A 13603-nucleotide genomic window follows, 5' to 3' on the forward strand; every position below is an offset into this window, starting at 1 on the left:
CTCAAGTATAGCAGGGATTGTGGGGCTGGCGTGGGATCAGGCAGTGTTTCGTTCTGCTGTGCATGGGGTCGCTATGAGTTGGAAACGACTCAACGGCACTTAACAACAACAGAACAACAATAGCAGGGATCATGGAGCTGGCACAGGATCGGGTGGTGTTTCATTCTACTGTGCATGGGGTCACTTTAAGTCGGAAATGACCCGATGGCACCTAGCAACAACAACAACAGTTAAAAAAAATAGTTGCATGTTGTTGCATATTGACCTTGTATCTTACAACCTTGCTAAAGTCTCTTATAGCTCTGGTAGCGTAATGCCTAAGGCACTTGACTGCTAACCAAAAGGCTGGAGGTTCAAACCCACCAGCCACTCCTCAGAAGGAAGGTTGGGTGATCTAATTCCGTAGTGATACCACCTCAGAAACCCAAGGAGGGGTCGCTATGAGTCAGGTCCCACTTGAGGGCACATAACAACAACAACAAAGTCTCTTACTGGTTCTAGGAACTTATTTTTCTTTGGAGTATTCTGTATAAACAGTCATGTTGACTTGAATAGGGTTTGATTTCTTACTTTTTAATCTGTATGCCTTTTATTCCTTTTTTTTTTTTTTTTGCCTTATTATCTGGCTACAGCCTCTAATAAGGAGCTCTGGTGGCATGGTGCCTAAGGCATTGGCAGTTCAAACCCACCAGCCACTCCTCAGAAGGAAGGTTGGGCAATCTTACCTCCATAGTGATACCGCCTTGGAAACCCAAGGAAGGGGTCGCTATGAGTAGGGTCTGATTCAATGGCACATAACAGTAGCAGTAATATGATATTGAATAGGAGTGGTGAAAGGACATACTTGCCTTGTTCTCAGTCTTAGGGGAAAACATTCAATGTTGGTTTTATGCTGTTTATGTTAACCCCTATGTTTTATGATTTTGCCTTTAGGTTTTTTACAGATGCTCTTTATCAGGTTGAGAATATTTCCTTTTTTCTAGTTTGCTGAGAGTTTTTTTTATCATGTCTAGGTGTTGAATTCAATCGGATATTTTTTCTTCATATATTGAGTTGTTATTATTTTTCAGTTTGTTAACATTGTAAGTTAAGGTGATTTTCAAATATTGAAGCAGCTTTGCATTGCCAGGATAAACTCCACTTGCTTGTGAAGTATTTTTCTTTTTTATATTGTGGATTTGATCTGCTAATATTTTATTGAGAATTTTTAAGTCTTTGCTCATAAGGGAAAAGTTAGTGTATAATTTTCTTCTAATATAATTCCTTTGCCTGATTTTGGTCAGAGTAATGCTCTAAAATGAGTTAGAAAGTGTTTCTTCAGACCTCTTCTATTTTTGGAGTAGGTTACATAGAATTGATACTATTCCTGAACTATTTAATAAAATTTGTTAGTGAAGCCATCTGGCCATCTGGGTTTGGAAGATTGTTTTGTTTTCATGTGGAAAGGTAGTTCCAATGACAGCATTTAGAAAGTATTTCATTTGGAAGCAGAGTTAGATTAAGACTATGAAATTTGTATTTGGTTTGAGATATACTGAGTTTGGAACGATGGTGGGACAAGAAGTAATTAATTACCCTGTGGTTCTTGATCTAGTTTTAGTTCCCATTTTGCTACTTAAAGTTTAATGACCACTAAGGTGTCTAGGTGTCTTCTTGGAACAGCTCTGTTTCTTTTGTTACACAAGGGTGGTATAAATATAAAATTTGAGAACATAAAGAGCTTTGGATAGTAATAATAGTAAATACAGAGTACTTTCTGTATGCCTGGCACTCTTCTAAACACACTCCGTAGAAACAGAACACAGTGAACCTATGATATAAGTATTACTATTTTTACTCCCATTTTACAGGTACAGAAATAGGCATAGAGAGAGGGTAAGTAACTCGCCCAAGATTACACAGCTAGGGAGTCTAGGTTTACAGTGTGATTCCAGAATACCGGCTTTAAATTATTACTAGCATGTCCTGCCTCTCTGAAATAGAAGAAGCAGGGTCGAATTTAAGCATGGTAAATGCAGTCATTAGTACAAAATCTTTTGAAGATATAACAGTGTTTACTGTGCCGGTGTTCTGCTTTCTACTAAATTTATAATTAACAAGTTTTATTTGTCTAGGTATCATTGTTACGTTTTATTGAACTGGTGGGGATAATACTGCTGTGGATGAGGTTGGATAGGCATTATAAAAATACAAATTTACATGGTCTTTGTTTTCTTCAAGTATCTCATTTATGCATATTTTTAAAATGTAATTTAATATTTTCAAATAATCTCGTGCCAGGGAAAAAATGATAGTTTATTATATAGCAAAACTTCAACGGGTTGTAAGCTCTTTGAGGGCAGGAACCACGTCTATCTTGTTACTGCTTTATTTCCACTGCCAAGTGTTAGACTTGTCAGAGTTGATGTATAATAGGTGCTTGGTTTGAGAGTCATCATTTTGAAGCCAGTTGGAGTATGAAAAGAGAAAAAAACCTCGCATTGACTCTTGTTGGACATTCATTGTTAGGAGAGAACAAGAAAAAAGAGAGAAGACATGGTTGAATTGTGGAAAACTGGAACTGTGCATTTTAAAAGCCAAGGGTAGAGAGGATCTTTTTTTTTTTTTTAAATTTTCCTCTAGTAATAGAAATAAGAATTTTCCCCCAGTAGTAGGAATAGTACACTGTTTTCTGATGTTATTGCAGGATTAGAAGAAAAACAAAGTATTGATAATATTTGAAAGCACATTTGTCAAGAGTATACTTAAAATTCAATCTGTATGCTGAGCAGATAATCCAAGAAGCTGGACGATATGAAGAAGAGCACAGCATTAGGATTGGAGGAAGACTCATTTATAGCCTGTGATATGCACGTCACACAACTTTCAGTATGGATTACACCTCAACATAAAGAAAACAAAAATCCTCACAACTGGACCGGTAAGCAACATCATGATGAATGGAGAAAAGATTAAAGTTGTCACGGATTTCATTTTACTTAGATCCACAGGCAGTGCTGTGAAAGCAGCAGTCAGGAAATCAAATGATGTGTCTCCCTGAGCAAACCTGCTGCAAAAGAAGGACTTCTTTAAAGTATTAACAGCAAAGATGTCACTTTGAGGACTAAGGTGCACCTGACCCAAGCCATCGTATTTTCAGTAGCCTAATATGCATGTGAAAGCTGGACAATGAGTAAGGAATACTGAAAGAGAATTGATGCATTTGAATTGGGTTTTGGCAAAGAGTATTGAATACACCACAGATGCCAGAAGAATGATCAAATCTGTCTTGGAAGAAGTACAGCCAGAATGCTGCTTAGAAGCAAGAATGGCCAGACGGTCTCTCGTACTTTGGTTATGTTATCAGAAAGGACCAGTTCCTGAAGAAGGGATGTCATGCTTGGTAAAGTGGAGGGTCAGTGAGCGCCTAAGGCACTTGACTGCTAACCAGAAGGCTGGCAGTTCAAACCCACCAGCCACTCCTCAGAAGGAAGGTTGGGCAATCTACTTCCATAGTGAGACTGCCTCAGAAACCCAAAGAGAGGTCACTGTGAGTCGGGTCTGGCTCGACTGCACATAACAACAGTACCCTCAATGAGATGGATTGACACAGTGGCAACAATGAGCTCAAACTAGCAGTGATTGTGAGGTTGGGGCAGGACCAGGCAGTGTTTCATTCTGTTATACATAGGGTTGCTATGAATTGGAATTGGTTCAACAGCACCCAACAACTACTACTTAAAATGGAATACAGATTCCAAGGAGGATGTGGTTGTTAAATCACTAACTTAAGGAAAGAAAGAAATGATAATGTTAAGACCACAAAATTCAAACTAAAGTGTTTTTTAAAAACACGTATAAATGAGAGCAGAAGGAAGCAGGCTATTGAAACGGAAAACATGGAAGAGCGAGATGAGATACGTGGGAATGCAGGATCTCTTGGATACCAAGAAGAAAAAGGATCAAAGACAAAAATTAAAGACTTTAGCTTTTTAGGAGGAATTACTTCTTCCTCCAAAATGAAAGAAGGAAGAGTACATAGAGGAAGATATATTCAGGTACCCATTACTGTCAAGTTGATTTTGACTCATAACAACCCTACAGGACAGAGTAGCAGCCATAGGGTTTCCTAGGCTGTAATCTTTATGAGAACAGGCTGCCACATCTTTCTGCAGTAGAGCAGCTGGTGGGTTCAAGCTGCCAACCTTTAGGATAGCAGCTGAATGCTTAACCACTGCACCACTAAACCTAAAACCAAACTCACTGCCGTGGAGTCAGATCCAACTCATAGAGACCCCTCCTTGAGTTTCCGGGGAGGTATCACTGTGGAAGTAGAGCGCCCAACCTTCCTTCCTAGGAGCAGCTGGTGCGTTTGAACCACCAGCCTTCTGGTTAACAGTCAAATGCCTAAGGCACTACACCACTAAGGTTCCATTATATTGAGGTTGTTGTTGTTGTTATGTGCCGTCGAGTTGGACCCAACTCATAGCGACCCCTCCTTGGGTTTCCGAGGTGGTATTACTACGGAAGTAGATTGCCCCATCTTCCTTCTGAGGAGTAGCTGGTGGGTTTGAACCGCCAGCCTTCTGGTTAGCAGTCAAGTGCCTTAGGCACTATGCTACCAGAGCTCCTTTATATTGAGGTAGAAGGATGAAAAATAAATAATGTAAGCTTGGCCTCTGTGTATGCAGTCCTTTATACAGATGAGAAAGAATAGTAAGAGATATTTTTCATAAATTTTATTTATTTTGTTGTTGAGAATATAAAACAACTAGTTCAACAGTTTCTATATGTATAATTCAGTGACACTGATTGCATTCTTTGAGTTGTGCAGTCATTTCACCTTCCTTTTCTGAGTTGTTTCTCCCTCATTAACATCAACTCCCTGCCCCCTATGATTCCTAACTAACCTTTCAAGTTACTGTTGTCAGTTTGATCCCATTTAGATAATTCTTTAAAGACCATAATGTTTAAGGCAGACCTTTTTTTACTTGTTAAGCTAATTAAACTATTGTTCAGTTTTAAGATGACTTAAGAGATTTTTTTGGTTTAAGGATTAAAGATTATCTCAAGGCCGTAGTGTCAGGGGTTCATCCAGCCTTCATGGCTCCAGAAAGTCCAGAGTGTGAGAATTTGAAAATTCTGTTCTGCATGTCCCTCCTTTTGATCAGAATTCTTCTATGGAATCTTTGGTCAGAATATTCATTAATGGTAATGGGGAACCATCCAGTTTTCTGGTCTCATGGCAGAGGCAGCCACACAACTGTATTCTCCTCCTGTTCCTGACTCCCCTTCGTCCTTTGCTCTAGATGAATAAAGACCAATTGTTGTGCCTTGGATGGCTGCTTGCAGTTGTTTGAGACCTCAGGCACTATGTAATAAACTGGAAGGTAAAACAGAAGCACTAAACATGTTATTAGGCCAACTAACTGGGCTTTCTTGTAAAGCCATAACCCTAGAGCTCCAAACCAAGGAACTGAATCCCATGAGCTGTTTGGTTGTACATAAGCAGTCTCAACAGCTACTCTCTTTATTTTGTCATACTTAACAAATATCACACAACTTTTGTCAAGTCAGCTTTTTACGGGTGTACAATTTATTGACAGCAATTACAAGCTGGGCAACTCTCCCTTTAATTAATGCTATTTTTCCACCACCATTAAGCCTCTTTTTTCCCCTCCCTTCTGCTCTGGTAACCCTAATAAACTTTGATCCCTATACATTTGCCTTTTCCTGTCTTTATATAAATTTGATTATACGATGTTTACCCTTTTGTGATTGGCTTATTTCATTTAGCATGTCTTCAGGCTCCATCCACGCTGTAGCATCTATCAAGACTTCATTTTGCCCAGTAGCTGAATAGTATTCCATTGTATGTGTCTTCCACATTTTGTTTATCTAATGATCTGTTAGTGAGCATTTAGATTGTTTCTACCTTTTGGCTGTTGTGTATAGTGCTAAAGTGAACATTGATGTACACATCTCTTTTTGAGTCTCTGTTTTCCTTTTGGATGTATACCCAGGAGTGGAATTGCTGGGTCATATAGTAATTCTGTTTTCAGTTTTTGAGGAACTTTTAAACCGTTTTCCACAATGGCTGCACCATTTTGCATTCCCACTAGCCATGGATAAGGGTTCCTGTTTCTCTATCCTGGCCAACATTTGTTTTTTGTTTGTTTGTTTGCTTTCTTGTTTGTTTTTAATTTTAGCTGTCCTAGTGAGGGAGCTCTGGTAGCATAGCGCCTAAGGCACTTGAAGGCTGGTGGTTCAAACCCACCAGCCACTCCTTGGAAGGAAAATGGGGCAATCTAGTTCCGTAGTAATACTGCCTCGGAAACCCAAGGAGGGGTTGCTATGAGTCAGGTCTCACTCGACGGCACATAACAACAACAACAACAACAACAAGTGGGAGTGAAAGGAGGTCTGGTGGTATAGTGAATAAGGCATTTGATTGCTAACCAGAAGGTTGGTAATTCAAACCTACCAGCCTAGCAAGATGCTTCATGTTCTGCAGAAGGCACATGGGGCAATCTACTTTTGTAAAGATTTACCACCGTGGAAACCCAATTGCGGGGGCGTGTCACTGTGAGTCAGAATCGACTCAGTGGCAGTGAGTTTTGTTTTGTTTTACAGTGGGAGTGAAATGATACCTCATTGTGGTTTTGATTTGCATCTTTCTTATGGCTAAGGACACGGAACATCTTTTCATGTTTGGTGGCCATTTTCTTGTCCTCTTTGGTGAAATGTCTTTTCAAGTCCTTTGCCCATTTTATGATTGTTGTTAAGTTGGAGTTTTATACATACACTAGTTATTAGATTTTGTTGGGCTTGTGGTTTCCAAAGATAATCCTCCAGGTAAATAGCTCGTCTTTTCATTTTTTTGGTAAAGTCTTTTGATGAACCACAGTTCTTAATTTTTATGAGGTCCCATTTCTTTATTTTGTTATTTACTGTTTATGCTTTTCTTACTATTTTAGAAAATCAGCTGTTGAAAGCTAAGTCTGGCAGCGTTGTGCCTGCTTGTTCTAAGAATTTTAGTTTGCACATTTAGGTCCTTAAATCCATCTTGGATTTGTTTTTGTGTTTGGTGTAAGGCATGGATCCTGTTTACTTTTTCTGTAGGTGGAGATCAAATTTCCCAAGCACCATTTATTGAAGGAGCCCTGGTAACATGGTTGTTAAGCACTTGCCAGCTTATTGAGAGATCAGCATTTTGAACCCACCAGCCACTGCATGGCAGAAAGGTGTGGCAATCTACTTCCATAAAGACTACAGCCTTGGAAAAAAAAACCCTGTAGGATTGCTATGAGTCAGAATTGACATGGTGGCTTTGGGTTTTTATTTATTGGAGAGATTCTTTTTTCCTAACTGAATGGGACTTTAGCGCTCTTGTCAAGAATCAGTTGACTGTAGATGTGTGGGTTTATTTTTGGTCTCTCAATTCTATTCCATTAGTCCCGTGTTCTGGTTACCTAGTGCCACTCTGACAAGAATATACCACAAATGGATGGCTTAAAGAAACAATTTATTCTCTTACAGTTTGGAGGCTTTAAGTCCAAGTTCAAAGTGCCAGGCCCTAAGGGTTGAGGGAAAACCCCTCAACCTTGGGCTTCAGTTCTGCCTCCAGCTCCTGGCCCACTGGAGCTAAAGGCTTTCTTCACTCAGACAGCTGCTGGCTGCTGAGACTGACAAGCCCAAGGTTGACAAGTAAAAAGGCACAGTCCTGATGTTACCAAACCACACAGCAAGCCATCAATTCAGTTCCATTGTAAGTCCCAAGATCAGCAGAGTGTGGGAGGCTGCTGAACAATGACGTGGCTACATGCAGGGTTCAAGCATGCCATTAGCTAGAGACCGTTCCCCAAGGTTTCTCCTTATATGCAGGAAGCAGACCACATCCCTAAGGCAGATACTCAGGTGCTCACAGTAGATTCCACCTTGGAGCTGATTACCAATCTCATCATGGGGAATACGACATCCAGCTGCCCCGTCACTCAACCAGACCCAGTCAAGTTGACACACAAACTTAACTACTACAGCCCGTGTATGTTGTTACATCAGTGCCCGGCTGTTTTGATTACTGTGGTTGTATAATATGTTGTAAAATCAGGAAGTATGAATCCTACTTTGTTCTTCTCTTTCAACATTGTTTTAGGTATTCAAGACCTCTTGCCATTTATGTATAAAGTTGAGGATTGGTTTTTCTATTTCTGTAAAGAAGGCTGTTGGAATTTTTATTGAGAATACTTTTAATCTATAGATTGCTTTGAGTAGTATTAACATCTTAATAATATTAAGTCTTCCAATCTATGAGCATGGAACATCTTGCCATTTATTTAAGTCTTTGTTAATCCCTTTCAGCAGAAGAAAGAGAATTTTTAAATACAAGCTCTGTAGAAGTAGTATTTAATCTCTGGGAGAGGAATGTGAAGGTATGCAGAAAAGGACTAGTGTAAATTGAAATATTCTTCAAATTTTCCTATATTCTGAATATCCTCCCTGTTCCATTTGAGAACTACTCATTTATGTCAACTCTCGTGTTTTGTCAGTAGAAAATTAACAGATATTGATAAGAGTTTAACTAAACTTCAGCAAGAAGTTGTGATGCTTCAGTCTTCATACTAACAATTACATGGCTGGCTTTTTTTTTAAATTCTCAATGTTTAATGTTATTTAAACATTATTTCTATAATTTTTAAATAAAAATACAGGTGTTAACTCTATAATATGTTTGATATATGTGCTTCTTCCATCTACTCTATGAAAACTGTTAACCGTTCAAGAAATTTTCAGAGATGTGATAATACAGTCTTTTCAGCTTAAAATGTAGTCAGATAAAGTATATATAAACAAAATAATTAAATATTCACTCAATGTCAAAATTCTAAAACAAGGAGATTATTCTAGGAGAGCAGTATTTTTCAGATTGTGGACCATTAGTCATTAATGGCTCTTGAATTCAGTTTAATGGCTCAAAACCAGTGGGTTTTCTCTCTTTTTTAAAAAATCATCTAGAATAGACTAGACATTCTAACGTATATTAGAATACACAGCATGCAGTAAGGTTAAGTATTTATAAAATTTTGAATATATGTGTGTACTAAGTTGGAAGGAAATCCATTTTTTCACTGTGGGTTGTAGTCAAGAGTTAGAAATCCACCATTGTAGAGGAATAGGATGTTCTGCTGAACTGATAGACATACAAATCTTAAAATCCTGACAAGACTTTTAATTTCATCTTTCTTTAGCATTCATGTATAAACTTTTTATTGATATTTTAACTGTACATACACATATAGATGTATTTTGTTTATGTGTATGCATGTATGCATATGTGTGCATATATACACAGATATGTGTGTGTGTGTGTGTGTATATATATATACTTTTCCCCCATCTTAATAGGTGCAATGGATGAGCTTCATAGTCTGGATTCAAGATGGCAAGAATTGTTGGAAGCTAGATTTACAGGTGTTGCAAGTGGGAGTACTGGGAGCACTGGCAGTTGCAGTGTTGGAGCTAAAGTGAGTAAATTTGTAATCTTTATTTGATATTCTGTATATGTATGGTCTAAAATGTATGCTGTAAAGAATCCCTGCATAAGTGCATAACAGCAAATAATTCCTTATTGTAATTTTTATAATGTTGTGAAATCAGTGTTTACTGACCTGACTTCTAATATAACACAGTTCATGGGCATTATGCTATATTAGAGTATATGTTTCAGAGATAAAAGGATTTTGGTAGATTGTATTGCCTTTCTTCCATTACATAATTTCTTTATCTTTCCTGTTCTTTTTCCCTTGCCCCATTACCCATATTACTATTTATATGTCTAATCCACTACTTCTAACTGCTACACAACACTTAATAATGTATCTTTACCTATGAGATTTCCCAGCAATACACACCAGAAGACCAGAAGAATTGTGGAAAATTACCAATACATAATACATAAAGAAAGTAAAAGATAATTAAAAAGAAGGAAAAGACGAAAAAGAATGTCAGAAAGAGACTCTTTAGAATTGGGACAGAGTGAACAGAAGAAATGATGATGTAAATAGTCTGAACAGATTTCATAGGGTAGCTCAAGAAGACAAGGTATAGTATGATGAAGTGTGCAAAGACTAGCGTTAGAAAACCAAAAGGGAAGAACACAGTTGGTATCTACCAAGTTCGAAGAACTGAAGTGAAAATTCAAGCCTTGAGTTGGCAATACTAAAGGATTCTGTGGGTGAAAAACTAAACGTCTCAGGAAGCATCAGAAAAAGATGAATGTACAGAGTAACTGTACTAAAGAATTGGTGGGTGTTCAGTAATTTCAAAAAGTAGCATATGATTAAGAACCACTGCACTGAAAGCATTGGTGAAAAGCAAGGCTCCAGGAATGGGCAGAACACTAATTGAGATGCTTTGTCAAATGGGTGCAGCATTAGAAGCTCTTGATCTGCTATATCAAGAAATTTGAAAGACCATGGGGGCTCGGGGCCATAGTCTCAGGGGACATCAAGGTCATCTGGCACAACATAGTTGGTGAGTAGTGAATGGAGTATTAAAAGCTTATGAGTGGCCATCTAAAGTGCAAATACTGATCTCTCCCCGTCCAGAGCAAAGAAGAGTGAAGACAGAAACCTACATCACAGTTGCTGTTTTATCTTCTTCATATGGAAAGAGATTGAGTTTAGAATGTATGCGTAAACTGCCATCTTTCCAGTTTGACAAATTTTTTACTAAGAGGCACTTCTAATTACATTTTGTTTTAGAATCTTTAAATGGTTTCACATGGTCTGTAAGTTCAATTTATTGAGCCTAATTTCATGCCTCTGTTTCCTTCTTTTCTTCACGTTCAAACCTTTGCTCCAGCTACATAAACTGTTTGTGGTTCCCTAAATGGACATGGTTTCATACATCTTTTTTCCTTTGACTATGCAGTTCATTTTGCTTCAGATACCCTTAACATCCCTTTTTCATCAGACTAACCACTATTTGAATCTTAGAAGTTGAGTCAGGTATCACTTTAAGACTGCTTCTCTGACTGTCTCTACCCTGTTGCCACATCTGAATTTGGTGGACTTCCTGTGTCTTTCCATTGACACTAGTGCATACCTGGACAGGATTCATCCCATCATATTTTAGTTACCTGTTTTCCACTAAACTGCTAGATTTTTGAGGACAAAAGATTGGCTTATCTCAAGAGTTTCAGCACTTAGTTCTCTGTCTACCATGTAGTTACGTTAAAGTAAGAAATCCACATAGTATATCCTGAGTCTATCATATCCCTGATTTGAATATTTGAGGAATAGAAGTAATTGGAAGGCTAATTTTGAGACTTGCATATATTCTAAAGGTACTGGGGAAAAAAATCAGTTGTGTTTGGAGTTCCACGCAAGTGGTCCCTGTGGGATTGTTCTAGTGTAGACTTACACTGTTTCCACTGACTAGTCCCAAAAAAACTCTTTGGTACTGAAAACAGGGCCAGTATTTGTTTACTAATAACAGTTTTTTAATTCTAAGCTGAGAACATAACATTAAAAAGAAAAAAAAAAAAAAACTACTTGCTTTGTTCCTGAGCATATATTTTAAAGTACTTACATTATGTGTAAGACCTTTTTCAGTGTCCTGGGTTTGCAAACAGAAAAAATGAGACCTATGCCCTTAAGTATCTTATAGTCTGTTCCAGTAATAGCCACAACAGTGCAAGGATTGGTCGGTACCTTCTAGAGTTACCTTTTTCAAATGATCCAGCCTGTACAGAAATAGCTAAACTTGCCCATCTCCGTCCTAATTTAGATATATTGTAATGTTTGTTAGATCAGTATTGCAATCTGTATTATGGCTATATAAATATTATTCACAGCTGAACCATTTAAGAGTCCATTATTACATGTTTTTTTAAAAAAAAGTTTTTTGTATTCCCTAGGGATAGTAGTTGCCTTCTTTTCTTCCCTTTTTTCTTATTTTTAGTTTTCTCTTTATTCATTCTCTCTACTAAGAGAGGTACATAAATCTCCTCTAATTATTTTCAAAGACATTTTCCCCACCAGACATTCCTTCCTGAAGTCCTTCATTCTTTCTTAAACAATTTAATTTATTTTTTTGTGGTTGAGAATATACACAGAAGAACATACACCAGTTCAACTGTTTCTACATGTGCAGTTCAGTGACTTTGATTACATACTTTAAATTGTGCAGCCATTTTCACCATCCTTTTCTGAGTTGTTCTATCCTCATTAACATAAACTCACTGTCTTAAGGTTCCTGTCTAATCTTTCGAGTTGCTCTTGTCAGTTTGATCCCATATAGCACTGTTGTTTGATTCTGATCCTGTTGGACAGAGTATAACTGCCTCATAGCGGTTCAAGGCTGTAAATCTTTATGGATGCAAACTACAACATCTTTTTGCCGTGGAATGGCTGGTGGGCTCAAATCACTTGAACCACTGCACCACCAGGTCTCCTAGCCCATATAAATAGTTCTTCAGAAAGCATAATGCTCAAGGCAGACTCCTCTCACACACTCACACACACACATACACACACAAAAACGCTTTTTATTGTAGTTTGGATGAAAGTTTACAGAGCAAATTAGCTTTCCATTCAACAGTGTATACACATTTTATTGTGACATTATGATCTCCTCACTGTTACAGCACTCTTACCACTCCCCCCCTGGGTTTCCTGTTTCCATTTATCCTTTTCTGTCTCTTCCTAAGGCAGACATTTTTAACTAGGTAAGCTGAATTATTGTTTGGTTTTAAGACAGGATTTAGAACTGATTCAGTCATGGCCAATGAAACAAAATATGAACAGAACTGAATTTCAAAATTTGGGAGATCCAGAACAGTAATTGGAATGGGAAAAATTACAAGTTGAAGCCCTGGAATGGGAACCTCAGAAAAGGTGTAAGTAAGACCTTTCTGGAACCTGATGTGTGACATAAAATTATTGTCAGGACTGTGGAGAGGAACACATATCCAAAGTGGCGCATTGTCCTCCATCTTTGAGCCAGGTGCTGCAGATCAGAGATTTGGTTGCTATGCAGTGCATATGCTGTCCTTGTTTTCTAAGAAGGAAATTAAGTTTCCAGCATGGCTTTGACCTGTAATTTTGCCTGTTCTGGTTAATGTTCCAATTTACTTATAGTTAAAAAATTTGTGTCCGTCTGGTTTTGCTTCGTCGACTGTGAGTGAACTGAGCTGGACTGCTTTAAAGCCCTGTTTTAAGAACACTGAAATCCTTTATTCTTCTGTTCTTATCTAGGCTAGTTACTCTCCAGTTCTGCTTGGGTACTTGTCGTCTTGGAATCTTCCCTCTTGAACATCATGAAAATTTCTTTTGTATATGCCTTAGTTGAGCTTCATGTCCTGTATCCCATATATCCCATGTCTTCCTCTTTCTTGTTTTTTTTTTCCTTTGCGGCGGGGGAGGGACAGTTGGTAAGTAAAGCAGATTCTCTATAGTTGAAAAAGAGTACATGGGGAGTAAATTTTTCAAGACTTGCTTATCTTCCATCTTCCATTTGGTTGGTACTCTAAGTTTAGAATTCTTGGTTGGAAGCGATTTTCTTAGAATGTTAAAGGCATTGTTCCATTGCCTTCAAGTTCTACAGTTACAATAGAGTAGTC

The 13603-nt window shown here is 38.0% G+C and overlaps 1 protein-coding gene across 1 annotated transcript in view; it reads left to right on the forward strand.

Moving 5' to 3' along the window:
- Positions 1-13603, forward strand: part of TLK1 (tousled like kinase 1) — a 181004-nt gene that overhangs the window by 77721 nt on the left and 89680 nt on the right. The window contains 1 exon segment of the mRNA XM_007944095.2: positions 9385-9503. Within this exon segment, the coding sequence (XP_007942286.1) occupies positions 9385-9503 (119 nt within the window).

This window comes from Orycteropus afer, unplaced genomic scaffold (genome assembly GCF_000298275.1).
Source record: "Orycteropus afer afer isolate SDZICR_OR568_19922 unplaced genomic scaffold, OryAfe1.0 scaffold00001, whole genome shotgun sequence".
Lineage (NCBI taxonomy): Eukaryota > Metazoa > Chordata > Mammalia > Tubulidentata > Orycteropodidae > Orycteropus > Orycteropus afer.